Source organism: Ischnura elegans, chromosome 11 (assembly GCF_921293095.1).
Source record: "Ischnura elegans chromosome 11, ioIscEleg1.1, whole genome shotgun sequence".
Taxonomy (NCBI): domain Eukaryota; kingdom Metazoa; phylum Arthropoda; class Insecta; order Odonata; family Coenagrionidae; genus Ischnura; species Ischnura elegans.
Genome location: NC_060256.1, coordinates 1,707,337 through 1,729,610, shown reverse-complemented (window position 1 = coordinate 1,729,610; position 22,274 = coordinate 1,707,337). Strand labels below are relative to the sequence as shown.

The 22,274-nt window shown below is 41.5% G+C and overlaps 1 protein-coding gene across 1 annotated transcript in view; it reads left to right on the top strand.

Annotated features, from left to right (window-relative positions):
- The window catches only part of LOC124167782 (D-beta-hydroxybutyrate dehydrogenase, mitochondrial), a 48,434-nt gene extending 34,467 nt beyond the window's left edge, over window positions 1-13,967 (top strand). The window contains exons 2-4 of the mRNA XM_046545798.1: window positions 6,931-7,083; window positions 8,596-8,748; window positions 12,224-13,967. Of these exons, the coding sequence (XP_046401754.1) occupies window positions 6,931-7,083; window positions 8,596-8,748; window positions 12,224-12,582 (665 nt within the window). The 3' untranslated portion in view covers window positions 12,583-13,967. The remainder of the gene's footprint in view (window positions 1-6,930; window positions 7,084-8,595; window positions 8,749-12,223) is intronic.
- Window positions 13,968-22,274: the final 8,307 nt, after the last annotated feature.

Genomic DNA, 22,274 nt, shown 5'->3' with positions numbered 1-22,274 from the left:
CTCTTCCCAAGGATTCTGCATGGGAATCTTTGTGAAGCACGGAGGAGCCCAAAACTATATCGAGACATTTTACTAAAAATAGGTCCAAAAATAGCCAACATTATAAATAATTAAAAATTTGTTATAATAAATTCTGAAACGAACAAAACGTACTATAATATTGTGCAAAAATATGCAAACTTACCGTATTTAAATTGACAGATTAATCCTATGAAAGTAAAATAGTCATTTATTATGTTGAATTTCCATAAAAACGACTATTTCTACGCGTTGGGAGTTATAGGCTGAACTTGCCCATGTTTGACGGGTTACACAGGTCAACATAATTATCACACAGACTATCAAGTACGAAATATTTTAGGCCATATCCTGTAGAATACGAATACATAAATCAAAACTTCCTCGTAAAAAGTCGAAAAAATTACTTTTGGCCAGCTTTTTTCTCTTTGGGACCACTGTGCACAGTGGACATGGCCACGGATTCATCTGGACACGTATATTTGAAGCGCAATTATGGGTCCGTGTGCCATGGTGACACATTGCCTGTACCAAAACCGGAAGACTGGTAACCAAAGTGTTCATTAACACTTGCGAAAATTCAGGCACTTCTTAACTTCCCTGGCACCCTGGTCCCTCTGTTTCCCCACTCACAACCTTTTGCCGGAGCTGAATTTTGCAAACGATATGTGACGTCAGGAGAGATAGCACTTTCATAGCTGCGTTTGCATTCACCTGCGTAGCATAGCCACCGATGGCTATGCTACGGTCCGTCGCGTTTTCTAAATTTATAGCTAACGTGAGGCCGATGATTGTTACGTGATCAATATTTCTGACGAAAATGGTTTATCTACGAACTATTTGAAGGTTTATCTACTAACTAAATTTGAAGACAATGAGACCGTGAAAACCTGGAAAAACCGCGAATTTTATAATTTAGATTGAGTGGGAATCCTGATTTATTTTGATAAATGTTTCCAAACAAGCAAGCACTTTCGTAAAATTAATCATATCTTCGATGAAAGTTACCAAACTCTGAATCGCATTGAATTAATTCCGTGATTTTTTTCAAACTCTTTCGTACAATTGACCAAATAATGAAATATCAAACTTTTCGATGAAATATACCTATCAAGAGCGTTTGATAAAATAAATTAACTGCTCTATAATTTACATCAAAGTTTAAGTATATTTAACAAAAATGCTCCTTATCGCACCAGTTTAATAGTTTTAATCAAATCTTTTTTTCCGTGTAAGATTGCGCTAGTCTGATGCCGCACTCGCCATATGCGGGATGTCATTTGACTAGCGAAGAGTCAGCCTATTTATTTGGTGCGCGTGTATTGGTGGTCGCGTGGCAGCCGGGCACCCGCTAAGCCAAAGCTACACTCAGTAGGGCGGATCGCAAAAATCGATTTTTTTCAAATCCATCTGGCCCAATGAAAAAAAGTTGTGGGACCGATCAAAAATAAGGCCTGAAAAATTTGAGACCTGTACGTGAACCCCTGACCCTCGCTCAAATGCAATTTAGGGGGGGAGGGTCAAAATTCGAAAAATATAATATTTTATGATCATTCCCTATAGATGTTGCCGAGTTACTGTCCTTCTAGGACAAAAATTTCGTGCATTTTTACGTATCTGCCACCGTTTAGCCACAAAATGCCTAATTTGAGTCCGCGTCCGCGAAGAAAATATTCCAACGCCCACGCAGCGTCGCGGATACCAGAGCCGCAGGCCGATCCCTTCCCCTCCACGCTCGCTTCTCCCCCTCCCACGCCTCTAACACAGCAAAATTCATCCCGCGCATGCTGCTAGGAGGTCGTTTATCTTTCATAGCATAAATCAGAAGATGGTAGACGGTAAAAAACGATGCGTAGTGAGACGACTTGTCCCTTATTTGGCGCCTCGTCGGCGTTAAACAAATCGATGTTACCAACTTTTAGAGAAGTGATGAAAATTTTTTAGACCTGAGCGCGCAGGAAAGGAGACTACGGTCTTGAAGACGCCTCTCGAGTGGCTATGATGGTTTGGGAACTTAGGTTATGCACTTCTATTCCGGTATTGTTCGACAGCTGTGACTAAATGGATGAATAAGGGTTAAGGCCGCCGGCGTACCCTCCCCGCTTCCCTCTCGAACGCCCCAGATGCAGCAAAATTCACACCAAGTGCGTCTTTCGTCGTTAGTCTTACTAATATTTGATTTATCAGCATCGTCCAGTGAGGAACAATCACAAAGGAATTATTCAATTACCTGCTTTCCAGTCTGTATTTCTTATGTTATTGTCATTCCTTGTCTTTTGCTGCTGTCAACAAAGTTTTGGTAAATTCTTTCGCGAATCTCTCGTACGTATGTATAATAAAAGGAATATTGAAATTTAAATGTGAACTTTCATCAATAGATTTTTAAATTCCACAGCGCTAAGCTCGGATATAGCCGAAGGAACTGGAGTCTCTCTCCAATATATCATCAGCGGTTAGTACTTTACGTCGATATTAAAATCCAGCCATTAAAAAATATATCGGATTGGTCCCCAAACGCATCCTTACGGAAACGCATATTGGGTCCCTACATTACCCTCCCAACGTTTATGTCGCAAATCCAAGTCAACATAGTGCAATTAGCAAATAGATCACTGTAAGGGATGAAATACGATTTGATGCTTTCCCGGCGAATGATGTGGGTAAACTCTTTTTGGGGTTCAACAAAATTTATCTCTTAGAATGAGCCCCCAGTCGGAGCTTGAAATGTTGGCCATTATGGAAAAATTAACCCGGTGGGAATCCCGAGAAGAGTCTACCCACACTGCAAGGGATGTTGGAATTATGCTTATAGCAAAGGGATGATGCCTCCTTTTTGGGCGGTATTCGCTTGGTACCATCATAATCAAATCCTATTTAATTCTGTGTATCTAATTTTCACTCGGAAAGGAATCGATAATCGCAGATTTTATAACTTTTGCTAATCCTCCGACGGGGGAGGCAAACCTCCAAAAGTGGGACCCTGTTTCTTCAACTAACACCACACATTCCCCTATAAACTTGTATTGATAAGTCCTCTTCCCTTTTTTCATCAGACAAGAGTATAGTCTTTCATTCCAATAAAATGAGACCCTTTGATGACACCTCTCTTTTCTTATTCACAGTAATTAGCATCTTTTTCTGTCTACGTAAGTAATTCCGGTACACTAGCTTTGATATATCTTACGAAGTTATGACTTTTGCGTCAGCTAAAGTTGCGGGAACGATCATTGCTGTTGCTTGGTTCTTGCATATACCTCTATCACAGTTGGCAGACGCATTTTCCCCGAAGAAGTTCCAATTTGAGGTTATAGTCCTTAATTTTTATTTCATGAGGAAAGTAGAGATACAAATCGGCTAATTTCTCGCCATTTTGATTTTCTTCGGATGAATTGATGAAGAAAATTTTTGATACTATTTTCCCGTGCAAGAATTGACGATGATGACTCAACGCTCGCCTACGATTCCCTTTTTTCCTATGTTGTCGAGTTTCTTTAGGGTTCAATCCAGCAGCCATCATCTTTCTTTTCGTCAGATTGTCTCTCAAAATACTTCTCATTGGGGGAACATTATGCTCCTCCATGCACTTACACGCAAAAATATCGCATAATTTAAAATGTACCTTTAAAATTGTTTGAGTCTTATACTTCAATAAAACCCTACTTTTGGCCTATTAGTAGTATTAGATTTTCCGTAAGTTTTAGTACTTCCTGTGGTACCGCTAAATCTATTTAGTCACAGTCATAATGGAAGAGAAGCGCGTCACCATAGTTCGCACACCTTCATAGCCACTCGAGAGGCGTCTTCATAGACCGTAGTCTCCTTTCCTGCGTGCGCAGGTCTAAAATTATTTCATCACTTCTCTAAAAGTTGGTAACATCGATTTGTTTAACGCCGACGAGGCGCCAAATAAGGGACAAGTCGTCTCACTACGCATCGTTTTTTACCGTCTACCATCTTCTGATTTATGCTATGAAAGATAAACGACCTCCTAGCAGCATGCGCGGGATGAATTTTGCTGTGTTAGAGGCGTGGGAGGGGGAGAAGCGAGCGTGGAGGGGAAGGGATCGGCCTGCGGCTCTGGTATCCGCGACGCTGCGTGGGCGTTGGAATATTTTCTTCGCGGACGCGGACTCAAATTAGGCATTTTGTGGCTAAACGGTGGCAGATACGTAAAAATGCACGAAATTTTTGTTCTAGAAGGACAGTAACTCGGCAACATCTATAGGGAATGACCATAAAATATTACATTTTTCGAATTTTGACCCTCCCCCCCTAAATTGCATTTGAGGGAGGGTCAGGGGTTCACGTACAGGTCTCAAATTTTTCAGGCCTTATTTTTGATCGGTCCCACAACTTTTTTTCATTGGGCCAAATGGATTTGAAAAAAATCGATTTTTGCGATCCGCCCTAGCCAGCACTTTTCAGCACTCCACCACCATAACCATGGATGGCGGATCCAGGATTTCTTTCTGGAGGGGCACAAGCAAGGCCGTATCCGGGATCTTGTTCTGGGGTGGGGCACAAGGATTCCCTGCAATACAAAACGCAATGATAACAGGACCGTATTAAAAATCTTGCACATTTTCAAAGGGTCTGGGGGGGGGGGGCACGTGCCCCCATGCATGCCCCCCCCCCCCCCCCGCCTATGACCATAACAGTGGAACATAAGCACAAAGTGACAGAGGGGTGTTCCTAAATGTGTCACGTTGGATACCAGACTCCTTTGTTTCCAAAATGTTAAAAGACCATGATATGCACGGATATTTTGGCTATGTAGTTTTGCCATGCTACCTAGGGAACAAGTGGAAGAGAGTGACGTTCAAGCTTAGTCATTACAAGCATGGTGTCTGTCCCAATCCCAGGGTACCATTTTTCATTTAATATATAACCTGCATGAATAAAACAACTCTAAAAAATTATGATTTCAATGCCATCAAGGCCGCAGAGGGCCTCCAAAAGCCTTTCAAAGTCTTTCAGGACCTTCCATTTTCCTTGGACGCAGCAAATACCTTAGTGAACTGTAAAATGAAAGAATTCTACACCACTAACAGATTATTGTAATAAAAAATAATAAAGTTAGATGCAAAGTTTAATATAGTTTTATTTATACTGATTATACGCATATACAAGACAATGCTATCTTATGATGTAAAAAAGTTACAATTGTGGTTCTGCAATGTTTGGCAAGGGGGGGAATGCCCCCTGCACCCCCCATATGTATCTGCCACTGAAGAACACTGGTTATTCCTGCAGTGGTTATGGCCCGCTTATCATTCATCACCCATAAGTGCCAATGCTCACAATATTTTAATTATCAATATGCATTGGGGGCGTTCCACTTTGCTCCCAGCTGTTTGCTTTGGTTTTCTTACTTAAACTCTAGCACCGAGTTTGGCACCACTTAATACTTTTCTTTTCCTTTTGAAAACCTTGTAGTGTTTTAATGTTACCTAATTGGTTTTCAAAAAAATTGATAAGAAAGCTATTTATAAAATTGCGGAAAGTAAATATTTTTTGGTTTTGGCTATTTTCTAAGAAATATTAAATTTTTAATTTCTTTCTGAATTGAATTTACCTTGGAATATTGTGTATTGTCATTTGAATTTGTTGCAATCATGTGCATATGCATTGAATATTTTCAGTGATAATTGACGTACTAATATCTTTTATAGTGATGATTGTTTAGGTATTTAGGGTCATTCCTGATCCTTTCTGATGCCCAAAATCATTCCTCACCATTGCTGCCTTGCAGATCATGTCTAACAAATATTCCTGCCTTAAACTTTTCAGAGTGGAGACGAATTTCTGAACGAGTGCCAGAGTGGGTGCGAATAATGGAAGGGAAGAAGGGTTAGGGAGAGATAGCGGGAATAAGGAAGGCATCAGTGTTAAAGTAACTGTTCACTGCTAAGCATATCTAATGCACCAACATTCTGGTGAACAGTACGAAAAACATTTAAGGTGGACTATTTCACCGTCACAACCTTGATTTCTAAAAATGACCGTTTTTGAATTTCCTCAACTCGTACCTAAGATTACAGATATACCGTCAGAAGGGTACCCCATTCTCCTACAAAGCGATGGTGGTGGCTAAAATTCTGTTGGGATACTTTTTTCCACCATAGTACGTAAATTGTGGCACAATCACAAAAAATCACTTGTACCTATCAGGCAACCAAAATGTTTCCTGTAACAGTTACTGTGAGGTGAGTTACAATATGGGAGTGTGTGTGCCCATATCAGCTCACTTCTTTCTAACATGCCATCTTCTTAGTTGCATTTTTCTATTGATCAATTCGTTTTTTATTAGGTATGTACTCGTATTCAGTGAAATACATTGTGTCATTACCCATGTAAGAATGTGCCATTTTTAGCTATGTGTGACCATAAAAGATGCAAACAATTTACAGAGGTACATATATGTAAGTTTATTATAAGCAGTTTAGTCCAAGGATCTTGCTTGTGTATATCCTTTAAATTCCACACGTACTTAGGTGGGCTATCAATCAATGTACATATACTAAAATGATTTGCTTTGAATCCCTGGTGAACAGTGTGTCTCCTGCAGGGGCGCAGCTAGGAATTAAGGCTAGGGGGGGTTTCAGGCACAACTATTACTGGGGTGTCTGGGGGTATGGCATACCTGCCAGGGTAATGGGGAGGTGCGAGGGCCCTCCTCCGGAAAAATTTAAGGTAAATGGTTAAAAATGGTGAGTTTTACAGCCTTCTGAGGGATATTTTATTAATCCTTGATCTATTCTATAAGTAATATTAATCTAAATAAATAAAATAGATAACACTTAAAAAACTGTTTGAGCTGTGGGGGGGGCTGTGTGTGTTTTATCCCCCAAACCCCCACGCTGCGCCACTGGTCTCCTGCAATCTGATTTGTTTCACTTTATTCATGTCTAGAGTTGGGAGCTCTGGTGAATAATGCAGCAGTAATGGTCTTTGGAGAATTTGAATGGCAAACCGAAAGATTAATCAAGTTCCAAACAGATGTCAACCTTCTTGGAACCTTCAGGGTCACAAAAGCATTTTGTCCCGAACTGAGGAAAAGCAAAGGTTAGTAAATTGGTAAGCATGAAGCTCAAATAAGTGTATCAGTGAAGTTGGAATTCATATAATTGTTTTCAGCAATGCGCAATTTTTACCCCTCCTTCTATCCCCAGTCATCTTATTGTCTCCTGTCTAACACCACCCCACCCCCCCTGCGGCCTAGGCCAGGAGCTCCTGTTCTTCCAAGAATGTAGTTTATCTTATTCAATGTCAACACTGTCCCTCCTTTTATATAGGCAAATCCTAAACACTCCTTAACCTAAGGATAAACAACCACAGGGCATCATGCACTTCCTCTCACTTTGCGTCCCTCCCGGTGGCGAAACATGTGGCCACTCATCGGCGTCAATTCAATGATTGTTACAATGTATCAGTTTTTGCCTCCCTTCCCCCCACAGACCACCCACTCAAACTTAATTCCATCGCATTAACCTATATATGTCTGTTTAAAGCATTTCTTCCTCCCGGCTTAAACATTAAACAGATAATCCCTTAATTGCCTCAGCACACTCTTCCACCCCTTTGGACCCTACCTCCCACTATTTCCCCCTCCCTCAGCTCTCTTTCATCCTTTACCTACTGTCTCCAACCTAACTCTGAGGAATTACATAATTGAGTTGGCTTTAGAAGATATGGTGCTTCATTCTGCTTGGCATACAATGTCACAAGATGGTATGTATGTTTGTGTGCATGTTGTCGCAGTCCTGAGGCTAATGCTAGAACTTTGAATGTTTAGGCATTCATCATGAATATTATTCAAGGAAAAAATTGTCAGTAGCCAGCTGTGTATCTGTTCAGAGTCACAGTATTGCGTGGAAAGTGCAAAGATTTCTCACATGGGAAGATCATGTTTCTTGACACGGTGAGTGGTTAAGTTCTTTGGGAGATATAGGTTTGAATCTCAGTCAAGGCAAATGAAATTTCCTCAGTGTAATACTTCATGTATCTACACATACTTTGTATTTATAGAAGCCCTCTACCCACAATTAAATGGGTGTATCACCTACGCATAGATAATGCTAGGTTTTCATGATCTAGGCTAGTAGCTAAGTAGGTACTAATCAATTGGAAGATTGGTTTGATGCAGCTCTCCACTCTGCTCATCTATCTGCTAACCTTCTCGTATTTACTTATTTCATCTCACATCCTTTATAACCTGTCCCTCATATGGGTTTGTCCCTTCCCCTTCCTCCCATTAATTCTCTTGTCCTCCTTTGATTGTTTTCATCAGACCATCATACCTCATATGATGTGGCCAATTAAGTTGCCCTTTCCTCTTCTTTGGTTTTTTGGAAGACTTCTCTCCAACTCTTCTTCTTCTTAGAACATCCTCATTCATTTTATCGTCATCACTCTTCTGCCGTACCACATTCCAATTGCTTTCCTTGGTTTTGAAGTGCTAAATATAAAAAATAGCCTCAATATAAAAATTTCTATCTTCTCTCCTTCCTTGCACCAGAGGCGTGACTCCTTTTATTTCTGAACTTCTGAGTCTAAGAGTGATTCTGAATTTTGCAGGCCGTATCATTACTGTAAGCAGTCATTGTGCCCAAGCAACCCTCCCAGGTTTGGCAGTATATGGAGCCACAAAGGCAGGGATTGAGGCTTGGTCTGATGGTCTCCGCATGGAGCTTCAAAAGTATGGCATCAACGTCATCACAGTATTACCTGGTAAGATTGTACTACCTCATGGGAAAAATTGATTAGCTACTTGCATATTTATAATTTATACATGCATGACTTTTGGCAGTAAAATGAATAACAGAAGGATTTTAAAATTATGAGGTACTTCCAATGAAAAATGCTCTCAATAAAACCTCCCGTTCGTAATGAACCTCTCTTATTACAAAAACTCCCCACAACAAAGTCTGTGCTTGGGCCCAAAATATGAAAAGTGCCCCCCTTGAACGAATTATTGAAAGAAACAGTATGTACAGGTAGAAAAAGGCAATTTTTGATATTTACGTAATAAGCAGGAAGTAGAACTGCAGTGGATGCTACTGCATCTGAACCATTCCACTCCAAGCTTCAAAGGGGGTCACATCCGAGACATACAGAGTGAAGGACTGGAAGAAACCTTGACGCTCTGGCTCCATGAAGTCAACTCTGATGGTTCCTACCATAGGAAACATTTAAGGGGAGCCACAGCTATGCTTTGCGCGCCTCCGTCTATTGCTCAGCTCTAACCTTTGCCCAGCCTCGAGCAGAAGCTAGGTAATTTGGCGCTCATCTCAGAACCACCTCAGCCACCCAGAAGTGGAAATCGATTGGTGGAAAATCTGAGGAACAACCCTTTTTAAATGAAATTTCGATAACATCCCATTGAGCATACCTAATGCTAAACCAGCTTTCCTTTCCTGCGTCCATAGACTGTATGCATTAGTATAAATTAAATTTCATTGTTTAAGTTTGTTGAAAGGTGTTGTGTACCCTTAAAATCGTGGTTCTTCTCATCCCCATTCCTATTTCATTTTCACTTGATAATGTTACCAGATTACCTTTCTGTATTGGGTTGTGTTTGCTTAGTTGCAGGTGATTAGGATCGTGGAGCTCAATTTTCCCTTTGTCAATCATATCAGATTACTTTCTGTGTTGGATTGCATTGGCAGAGGCATTGATGGATTCAATGAAGCTGAATTTTCCCTTCGAAAAATATATCATATTACTTTTAAATAATGGGTCACCATCCCGGGACTCAGGAAAACAGGACAAGCTCCATATTTTCCTCTAAAATGGTGTCGCATTAACTTTTGGTGTCACATTTTATTTTGGGAGAGGCAAGAAGATTGTTATCATAAGTCTTGGGAGGGTGAAATAATCGAAACTTCATTGGTAGGTGTTCAACCAATGAGTGCTAATTTTTGTCCCCATTCCTGAGGAAAATCTGGAGTAACCTCTCCACCCTATCCAAATATTTCTGTTACTAGCTATCGTAGTCCGTTCACCTGCAAATGTGTTTGCTGTGATCGTCCTCGTATGTGCTTGATTGCTTGAGAACAGGGGCACAGCTATGAGTGAGGGCAAGAGGGGTGTTTTAGGTGCAACTGGTGCTTGAGGGTGAAGGGGATATGGAATGTCCACCAGGGGTGGATGCGGGAGGTGAGGCGGCCCTCCCCCACAAAAGTTTTAAGATAAATGGTTCAAAGCAGCAAGTTTCACGGCTGTGTGAATTGTTTCATGTTTTGTTTGTGAGTTAACTGTCTGCCAATATCAGTCACAAAATTTGTCATATTAAAATATTTTGTGTAAGTGGCCAAAACTGGATGGGGATTGTGGAAGGGTTTTTCAGCTTTACTGGATTCCACATCTATTGCCCAGTAATTTGATATTTGTGACAATAGATTAGTTGAATACTCAGCTGAAGATTGAAAGAATTCTATTTGTTAATTCTCTACCATTTTTACCATAACTTCATGACATTATTTTGCTGTTTAAAATCACATGACACTGGAGTTTTAAATGTTGCATCTCTTTGAGTATTTGATCTCTTACAGTTGTATAATAATAATGTCATTTATTTTCATGAGTTTGAATATGAAAATCAGTAATCATTCAACATTTAGCAATTTTTTTACAACCTCTAGTACGACACAATATCGGCACTTACAAACTGTAGCTCCACTTCCAATGTCCTATCTCTTTATCCCATTCCCTTCCATAAATTCTCATCACCTGTGGTTGATGTGGAATCTTCACCCTATCCTGCTACCTTGTGACGTCATGGCCACAGGTGCCTCACCCATCACTCTTCCTTCCTTCCCTCCGTCTTGTGCACCCACTACCACGTGACTAGCCATTGACCTAATGTTCATGCATGCATCTTACCTGACGACCTCACTCCTCGTTGCGGTCCGAAATTCACAATGCCATCACGGGAATTGCAAAAATGCATGGATGACCACAATTTATTTAGAAAATGGCTTGCAACACGAGGCAATCGTGGAAGGTGGGAATAGAAAAACAACAGCACCACCCACAGAACTTTATGTATTATTGACGTGCCTTATATCTTGTCCATTACTAATGTACTAGATCGTTGGGCAAATAAAGATATTATTATTATTATTAACTTCGGATTTGAAGATTATGTCAGCATTGATTAAGATATGTATCGCTGCATTTGCTGACAATGAGGATCCCGAAAATTTGGCGGAGGCATGTGAGCGACGAAAAAAGTGGAAGCTGAATGAGGAAGATTTTTTTTCCATGGAAGCAGATCTTTCCCTTCCTCCTACCAAATTCTTTCGATGAATTGCAGCTTCAGGTCTGAGAGGCCAGTCCACAAGGGGCCACCCACATCTGGTGGGTGAAGTGGCATTAGTGTGACAAAAGGTAGTCTATATGATATTGGGAGTTTTAACTGGAGTTGGGCGTTGATTATGATGGCCAAGCAGAAATTGACCCGGCCATTGCTACTGAGATGAGGAACTGAGTGGTTTGAAACCCCCCAAAAATGTTGGGATCCTTAAGTGTGTCCCCTTCAAATAAGCCTGTCCCCCTCCAATGTCTGCCCCCTGAAAAAATTTTCCTCGTTGTGGCCTTACGAGGTTTGAAGCTGGCCCGGAATTGGGCAGGGCAGAGGGGGCACATGCCCCTGGCAATAGATTTTAGGGGGCAGCAAAATTTGGAAATGCTATTTTAAAAGGTTATTAAATTTTTCTAATTAAATAATTTAACAAAAATGATGCATTTCTAAATTATTAAATAGCTTAAATTGTATTATGTATAATTTACTGGTGGGGTGCGGGTGGCAAACTGATCTTCCCCCATCTCAACACTGCTGGTTCTGGCCCTGGCTTTAAGTATTCAATTGTGATGCATAGGAATATTGATGAAGATGAAATGAACTGAATAAGTAACAGGGACGTTTTTGATGGTGGACATTTATCCCCTCCCCCCCATTATGAGGACAATTTAAAAAAATGGGTCGAGACTATAAGTTTTTCACCATGAATAGCACCAGAGGTAGATGGAGGAAGTAAATATGTGCAACACTCTATTTTTCAAACTCTATCATAATTCATAATTTTAAAATACATCGGTGCAAATGAACCTATTGTGTGCCAACCTTTTCTGAGTCGATATAAGTTTGTGAATATCCTTTTCCAATTCAACCACTCATGCCACCATTTTGCCTTTCTTTCAGGTTCATTTTCTCAGCGCAGCAACATTGGTGGTCAGCAAGGTGAATTTGCTGCAGAAATGAGGGCAGCAATGAATCAAGAGCAAAAAGACTTTTATGGTGAATATTTTGAGAGGTACCAAAAGTACCTGGCTGCTGTGTTCTCAGGAAGAGCCTCAACACTTGAAGCACTTCAGGATCCTCATTTGTACAGAGCTTTTGAAGAGGCCCTCCTGAGTCAAAACCCACGAGCTAAATATGAGGCCCCTGCAACATTCAGATACAACCTTTATCACTTTCTCTTCAAATGGTCTCCCACAACCAAGGTGCATGATTGGCTGGTTGAAAAATTTGTCCAACTTCCTAAATGGAAAGTGAAGTGATTATGTACCATTACCTATTTTTCATGACTAAGTCTTATGAGTCATCTTTTGAGATGCAAACCATGGTCATTTATTGCTCTAACTCCCTTGTGCTATGTACTTAAAGATGTGATGCTGTTGAAGACTACCATCGACCACAAAAATATTTATCACTTTTATGTTATCATAAAATCAAAACTGTCACAACAGCAAGTTTTGTAGCATTGGTTTGTTTGACATTCACTGAAATGGTTACACCAAGTTGGTAAATAGCAATTTTCTGACTGTAGTACATGTGTAGTTACAATTTCCTTTGCTGAAAATTTGAGGCAATCAATTGAAAATTTTGAATAACCTCCAACGTTTTCTTGCATGAAATCTAACTCCACATGCTACCTATACATGAAGTCATACAGTTGGCCACATGTAGTCTTAAACTCACTACATACATGGCTTGGTGTGATGTATTTTCAGTTGTTTTGCCATCAAAGCTTTTGTTGCTGCCAACATTATACATATATCATTCCATGGAAAAAAGAGACTTATGAGCAGGGGTGGTCTCCAGTAATTGAAGACCCTTGGCTGGGGCTCATGATAGGACCCTCCTTACTGGGGAATGGGAAATGGTCTGCCCCTGTAAATTTTTAGGAAATTGTGTGCTCTGAAATGGATTTTGACGCCATTCTGGCTCTTAAAAACTAGATAAATATTATTTTAAAAATAGCAATTTCGTAAGAAAAAATACAATGAACAGTGAGAATTTATGAAGTTTAATTTAATAAAGTTTAATTAATAAAGCTTATAAAAATAAATAATATATATCATGGTTTTATTATCCCATAATGGTAAATTGGTTCTTTGAAACTGCAATAGGCTTTTCGAATAACCCTTTCAAAAAATCATCAGGTTCTCTTCTGTCTTCTGAACCTTTATGTTATTTATTTTTAATATACAAATATGTATGATTATGATGGTTATAATCTTTTACTGATACCTGATACTTTGAGGCAATCATAAAACATTGCATCCCTCTCCCCCACTGACTCTATCCTCAACCTCCACTCCATTGAATTGGCATGCATTTGGCATCTAAAAGGGAATAGCTTCCCTCGTTTGAATGTGTCCCGCATGCTAACCCCCTCCCCTACTACCTCACCCCTCTCCCCTTTCCCTCGTCCAAGATACAGCTCCTTGCTCTTGCTTCCCATTTGTTCCTCAGATGTTGGGAAAGGAGCTACTGCTTCGAGAGCTCAAAATTACATTTTTTCCTGTGTGAGTTATTCTTTTTGTGTGTTTGTGTTTCTGTTTTACATATGTAGTTATAGTGACTTGCTTTTGAACCTTGAACCATTGTATGAATTTATATATGCAGCACTATATCTGAATATACATAGCACTCTCAGAAATGTTTGCATTATTCACAAGGAAAATATAATTTACAGACACCTAAAGGGGTGATGGGATGGAGAGACAAATGCACACTGGTCCTGGCTATTATATTGTATATAATGTTGATGAAAGGTAACATTTTTACTTATGAAGTATACAGTGAATGAAACACTTCTAAGAACTCTAGCGTATAGAATATATAAGTATGAACCAAATGAATACTGAAGGGGTTAGGGATATGTAGGTGATTAACCTCACTTCAATAAATTGAATGGAAGTAAATCTGACCACGTTTATTTGGATGGTTAGCGATACAGTTTGTCTACGTTTCAAGTCCTTCTCCCTTGCCGTTCCGTGACCGTCTCTCTAGCGTCTCAATCTTGTGGTGCCTTGCTGGCACTCTGTCCCGCGTACCCTGGTGGCAGCGGTAGGGACCTCAGGGTCCCAGGGCAACGACCTCAGCCAGGTGGCTGACCTTGGTGATGGCACTCGAAACGAAGGGCTCCACATCACCCCCCTGGCAATGAGATACCCTAGAGTGGAGAAGAATTAAAAAAAAGAGAAAAGAAAGAAAAAGGCATAAAATTGGCAAATGTTTGGAGGGGGAAAAGAAATGGAATAGGTTAGAGATGATAGTCCAGCAGATGCTGTGGGAAATGGACTCACCTCTTAGGGCGGCCACTGGGCAGCGTATATTCTGCCCCTGTATCTGCGGGTGTTGGAGTTGGCCCATCAGCTGGTAGATGGCAACACCTGGGTTGATGGCTACCTCCTGGTGGTCGGAATGAGGATTTCACTCCTCTCCTCAGGGATGATTGGCTCCTTGGAGATGCTGTATGCCAGTTTCAGTCGATCAATTACAATGTGTACATCGCAGTTTGGCAAACGAACTTTAAAGGTTTTACTATCCCGCTGCAGGACCTTGTATGGGCCATTGTAAGGGGCCTGGAGGGCACCATGGCTTGCATCATGGCACACAAAAACATGGGATGCCGATGGCAGGTCCTTAAAAATGAAGGCATGCCGTGTGGCATGGCATGCTGCTGGTTGAGGACTCAGGCCTCAAAAGTGTTCCCAGAGCTGGGAGGTGAAATAGGTGGCGTTGGGGGTGGGGCCACTTGTGGGGGAGAGGAATTCTCCTGGAAGACGCAGTGGCTCGCCATATACAAGCTCCGCTGGGGTGGCTTGAATATCCTTCTTCAGTGCAGATCGGAAACCCAAGAGGATTGCTGGCAGTACATCCACCCACTGCTGCGTGTCGTGGCAGCGGATGGCAGATTTAAGTTGGCGGTGGAAGCGCTCCACCATTCCGTTTGCAGCCGGATGATAAGCGGATGTCTTCAAGTGGACTGCACCAGCTATATCGGAGAGTTGGCGGAAAATGGCACTCTCAAATGGTCTGCCTTGGTCCATGGTGATTCGCTGAGACATGCCGAAGTGTGACAACCAATCCCGAAGGAAGGCACGTGCCACAGTTTCGGCGGAGATGTCCTCCACAGGAATGGCCTCAGGCCACCGTGTAAAGCGGTCTACAGAGATGAGGCAGTAGCAGCAACCACAGCAGATGGGGAGGGGACCAACAAGATGTATATGTATATGTTCATATCTCCTTCCTGGCAGAGAGAAATTAGAAAGGGGTGAGGAGACGTGCCGTGTGATTTTGGATCGCTGGCAGGGGATGCAGGAACGAGCCCACTGACGGCAATCTTTTTTGATTGATGGCCACACAAAACGGGTTGTCATTAATTTTATGGTGGCTCTCACTCCAGGATGTGCAAGATTGTGGATAGAATTGAATGCTTGGCGACGGACAGCGGGTGTGACATATGGTCGCACGTTGGATGTTGACGCATCACACATTAACTGTACACTGCACCCTGGGATGTGCACTTTCTTCAGTTTTAGGGATGTCTGGGAGTTGAGAAGGGAGGCCAGTTCCTCATCAGTCTCCTGGAAATGGCCTAGTGCCTCAAAATCGATGGCACGAGTCACTTCCTCATTTCGGGACAAGGCGTCCGCAACAACATTGTCCGCCCCCGCTACGTGACGGATATCTGTTGAAAATTGGCCTATCAAGTCAAGGTAGCGGAATTGCCGGGGTGAGCACTTGTCAGACTTTTGCCTGAATAATAATAATAATAATAATAATAGATTTATTGGTCGTTAAGTAAAAAATTTACACTTGACCTCGTCAGTTCAGTGTTACATACATATAATTACAGTTTGCATACTTAAATAAAGAACAGGATTATTCAGAAAACCATATCTGCTTCCTGAGTAAAAAAACTCAGAGGTTCCGTAGAATTCCAGTTTCTTTAGAAGTAAAGGGTGATGGACACAATCAAAAGCCTTGGAAAGGTCACAGAGAGTTAGCAGGAGGTTTGATTGTTCTTCAAGAGAGCTTATGATTTTGTTAACAACCGTTTCCAAAGCCTGAGTGGTAGTTTTTCCTGAACGAAAACCATATTGAGAAGGGGAGAGCAAACAATTATTTTCTAGGTAAAGATATAATTGGGATTTGATCAGAGCTTCAAAAACTTTGCCAAAGACAGGTATCATAGAGATTGGACGATAATTCTGAGGGTTATCCTTTGCCCCTTTCTTGTGAATGGGGATCACTCTTGAATATTTGAGAGCTGTAGGAAAGACCCCAGATTGAAGACATGTGTTGTAAGTAATACAGAGTGGTTCAGCAATGTTTTCTTTTATGCTCTTGAGTAGGTTGTTAGAAAGACCATAGATATCCTTGGAGTTCGAGATCTTAAGTGAATTTATTGTTTTTATGACTTCACTGGGTGTTATCCATTTCCAATGAAACTGCTGATTTATTGCAGGGTTTTTTCTTAGGAGCTGAAGAGCCTTACTTTAGTCTGCACTGTAGGTAACGATATCAATAACAGATTCTTTATAGAATCTGTTGAAAACATCTGGTGATACTGAATGATTCGGAGAGCTCTTAATTTTCCCGGTTTCTTTGTTGATTATTTTCCACATTGCCCCAATTTTATTCCCAGAATTGTTTATGGCTGTGTTGTTGCAGATCTTTTTTGCACTTATGATACATGTATTATATTCTTTACGTAATTGTAACAGTAGCTTTCTGACGTTTACATCACAGTGTACCTAATAAGATCTGTGTAAGGAAATAATTTTATTTCTAATACTCCCTAACTCTGGAACTTTTTTCTAACTCTAACTTTTTTTGTTGGCCTGATAGCTTTTCTTAGGGAAACACATCTCGAAAAACCCCATAAATTCAGTAAAAAAAAATTTAAAATTTTCTTCCCCATTTAGATGAACAAGAAGTTCAAACCAAGTAACACTGGATAGAAGTTCTTTGAGATACAAACCTCCTTCAGGTGTTATGGGCCTGGTGATTGTGCAACATGTCTTTTTTTCTGATTCTTTAATGGGTGTTGTCATGACACAATAAAATTCCAATGCTAAGTGATCTGAAAAATGTGGATCAATAATTTTTGCATGGTAGTCTGCCTTACCAAAGGTGGTGATTATGTTATCCAGACATGCTGAAAGTCTGGTGGGCCCTGAGTTAGTGCATTGAAGGTTGAAGGAACTTAACATGTTCGACAGTTTCACAGACTTGCTGGAGACGATAGACATGTCCACATTCAGGTCACCACATAGTACAATATTCACTTGATTCCCTAAGGTCATAAAATGTTCGAGGACAAGTTCAAGATTATCACAGAATAACTCCAGGTTTCCAATTGGAGAACGGTATATTGAAGCTATAACAACTTTAATGGATTTCATAAATATTGCTACCATTTCTAAATGTTTCTCACTACAACACTTATTGACATCAATAACTGAAAAGGGAATTTTACCTTTCAGATAAATTGAGACACCCCTATTCTTGTAGGTATCTCTGCAGTAAACACTGGCCACTTTATAACCCATTATGGGGTACAGATCCACTTCACCTCTATGGAGCCAGTGTTCGTTTAGGCAAAGAACGTCACAGTGATTTTCTAATAAAAAACGATCAAGTAAAAACACTTTGGTACACAGACATTGCACATTGTGGCTGAAGATTTTCAACCAGTGGGATTTACATACATTTAGACTGGAGGTAAACTGAACTTGCATTGGGTAGGTTTTTGAAACAGTTTCATTATTTTCATAAAAAACATAGGTAATCACTTACGTCATTTACATCTGGTTTAAGTTCATTGACCAGTACTTCAAGTTCTATACGTTTATTTCGCAAACATTGCACGTTGATGCATATGTTATTGGTTTGTGGTCCGTAAAAATCGTGAAAGTTCGCCCTTCTAGCATGTGCTTGAAGTAGCGAACTCCACGGTAAATGGCCAATAGCTCTCTATCGTATGGGCTATAGTTCTTCTCTTCGGCATTGAGTTTTTTTGAAAAGAAACCCAATGGTTTCCAGCCGGTGTTGGTTTGTTGTTGGAGAACTGCCCCCAGGGTAAAATCCGAGGCGTCGGTGAAAAGGCCCAGGGGGAGGGAGGGAACAGGGTGGGCAAGAAGGGCATAGTTGGAGAGGGCATCTTTGCACTTTTGGAATGAGAGGCGCAATTCGAGTGTCCATGTTATCTCATCATTGCCTCACACTCCACCACACAATAAATCATTAAGTGACACCTGTAATGATGCCGCGTTGGGTAGAAAACGTCTGTAAAAGTTCCCAAATTTATCATTCCCAAAAACTGGCGTAACTGCTTGATTTTCACCGGCTCGGGAAATTCTTGGATGGCACTAACCTTGTCTCTTAATGGCTTTGTGCCGTCAACACTTACACTATACCCTAAAAATGTCACTTGAGAAACAAAGAAAACACACTTTGAAGGATTAATAACAACACCATAATCACTAAGCCTAAGGAAAAGTTCGCTTAGGTGGTGCTCGTGCTCATCCTCGTCTTTAGATGCGATCAAAATATCGTCAAGATAGGCACAGGTAAAATTGAGGCCTCTGAGCACCTCGTCAATGAATCTCTGAAATGTCTGCGCCGCATTGCGGAGTCCATATGACATAAAGGAAATTCAAAAAGTCCAAAAGGTGTGGTAATATGTAGCGGTTTTGGGGATGTCTTCCGGGTTCACAGGGATTTTGATTATATGCTCGCACTAAGTCTATAGTTGAAAAAACTCAGGCACCACTCAGGGAAGAGGAAAAGTCCTCTATGTGGGGACAGGGTAACAATCTGGTACTGTGCGCAGTAGTCACCGCAGGGGCGCCACTCGTTACCTTTTTTCAGGACGAGGTGGAGGGCGGACGACCAGCTGCTGTCCGAATGGCGGGCAGTACCCATCCTCACCATTAACTCAAACTCCCTCTTGGCTGCGTCAGGCTCATCCGTGGCCAAGCGTCGAGGTTTGCAGCATATGGGTTGGCCGGGGGTGGTGTGTATGAAGTGCACGGTGGAGTGCTTTGTCTTCCCGGGGGTTCCTGCCGGGTGAGTAATCTCAGGGAAACGAGACAAAAGGGTGTGGTAATGGGACTCACCCACAACCGCTTTCATTTGGTCCCCTGCTACCGATGGCATGCAGTGAGGTGGTGCCATCGATAAGTTTGGTGTTTCTCACGTCCACTAAAAGTCCAAAATGGGTCAAAAAGTCTACGCCGATGATTGGCTTTGACACGTCGGCAACCACAAAATGCCAGGTGAAGTCACGATGAAGATTGAAATTCAAATTTAGAGTTTCCCAGCCATAAGTATTAATTACCCTGTCATTCGCGGCAAAAAGTTGATAGTTCGTCTGCGTCTGTGGTCCTTTTGTGAATGAGGGCGGATACACAGATAGGTCTGCTCCAACTCCTTGGTGCACACATCGGTCATGAAAAGGCCGCTGGAAGTAGGGCAAGGGTCGGCAGCTGCACTTACAACCTGCCCGGGATGTTTTCCGGAACGTAGGAGCAGGGGGGGAACGCACTTGTGAGTGTCATTGCCGAAGCGCCAGTGGTACCAGCAGGCATTAGGGTTGCGAGGGGCTGGTGATGTAGGCCGTGAAGCACTTTTTCGGGGGTGGGAGCGGGATCTATGGCGGCGATAATGAGGGTGCCCGCTGAGACTGAGAGCCCACCTACCTGCCGGGTGAGTTCGTCCATTTTGGCGATGAGGGAGGCCATTATCTGCAAACAGCCTGCTGCACAGGTTTGGGAGGTGTGGGCAACTTCACCACTGGGGGAAGGGGGAGCCGTTGCACGAGGGACCACTTCGTTTATGCGGTCTGCTAAGGACCCAAGGGCGTTGAGGTCTGGGGCATCATGCGCCGCTAATATGGCGTGCAAATGGCTTGGAAGCCTTGAAAGCCACAGCGATCTTAAAAAATCGTCCGTGACGGAATTACCCGCCGAATCCTTTAAATATCTTAAAAACTGGGATGGTTTCCTGACCCCATCTCTTCGTGTTCTAAAGGGAGTTTTAGTTTATGCTCCTGTGAGGAAGAGAGCCTTTTAATTAATTCGCACTTCAAGTTGTACTTATCTGAGGCAGGAGGGCACAATATTATGTCTTTCACCTCCTTGACGCCAGCAAGATAAAATTGTCCTTCTAGCTGAGAAAACCAAAGAGAAGGTTCCTCCGGCCAAAATGGTTGGGCACGAACAGCGATGCGGTCCGCGCAGGGTTGCGATGCTGGTGGGTTAGACATCTTTACAAACACGATATAACGCACAAAAAATAAAAAATACTATTTACACAAACACGTATGACACAGGATCACTATAAAAGATCACTTTAACTTCGAGACACGATGGCGAAGGATTCATGCGATGCCGGCGGCAGGGCTAATGGTAACTCGGTGTGGTCGCGCACATGGTTCGAAAAAAATAGTTTTTTGTGAAAATAACTCACGTCGGGGGTCACCACTTGAAGGGGTTAGGGATATGTTGGTGATTAACCTCACTTCAATAAATTAAATGGAAGTAAATCCGACCATGTTTATTTGGATGGTTAGCGATACAGTTCGTCTATGTCTCAAGTCCTTCTCCCTTACCGTTCTGTGAGCGTCTCTCTAGCGTCTCAATCTCACGGCGCAGAAATTGCAGAGGCTAAAATTAAAGTTATTTAAATATAGCTTGAAAGTAACATATATCCCAGGGAAATTCATGCATATGTCAGACTTGTTCTCAAGACACTTTGTAAAAGATAAAGTTGAAGAAGGCAAAACGATGAATGAGATAGTACATAGCTTGAGTATGTGTCTTCCAATGAGCAAGAAATTATACCAGGATTTAGTACCAGCAACAGTCCAAGACAAATAATGCCAAAGTTTGATACAGAAATGTAAAAAAGACTGGCCAAAACAGCTAACTCAACTGTATGACAATCTTCATAAATATTGGAAAGTGAAAGACCAATTATTTGAAGAGGATGAGTTATTATTGCTAAATGATGGGGAAATAGGTGTTGTTATAGTAGTAGTGCCTGATTTAATGAGAAATATGAGGCTAGAGTTAGTTCATGCTGGTGATGTTCATGATGTTAGTTCATGGGCATATAGAAATGTCAGTCTTCAGTGAAACAGGTTTTTGGCGGGAAAAACTATCTACATAGTAATTTATGATGCATTCAGAATTGGCTAGATATCTTGCCTATCCCTAATAAGTCAGATAAGTCACATGTTAATGCTTGCGATATTGTATTTGCATGTTGCAGTAATTCATACCAAATATTTTGTGACAATGCACCATTCAATTCCTATGAATATACCAGCTATGCAGAGAGAGTTTGGGATTCTGAAATGATAGCATCTAGCCCTAGATATAGGCAAAGCAATGGGTGAGCAGAGAAAGGGGTAGACATAGCAAAAAAGATTTTTAAAAAGTCATGCAAGGATGAATTATCTTCTCACCTAGCATTAAAGGAGTAAATTTTGTCCCTATTCGTATATTATACCTCATCATTGAAATTTAGGAAGACTGTTATCTATTCATCAAAATTTTTTATACATCTCATGTTATCTCTCTCATCTCAACCATCATGCACTCATTTGTCTTGCATGGAGTCACTTGATTATTGTCGATTTATTTTGGTAAAGCAATTACTTGTTATAGATTCAGATTTGTTTATTGTTCTAGCTGTTGTTGCTTTCTTCATTTGATCAATATCGTCGTCGATTGAAAAGTCGTCATGTCTGAAAGTAGCACTGTGTGTATTTCATGCCATAGACTGCACACCACCCGCACCGGGCCAGATTGAAATGGGTGCCTTGCTGACCGTCGACTACGCCGTGCCGTCAACTGCGTGATTCGACTCGTTTGAAGACATCCATTGAGAACAATGGTTATTTGAAAGCACGGGGCCACGCTGTTGACGACAGCCGGAGCAAAGTTGG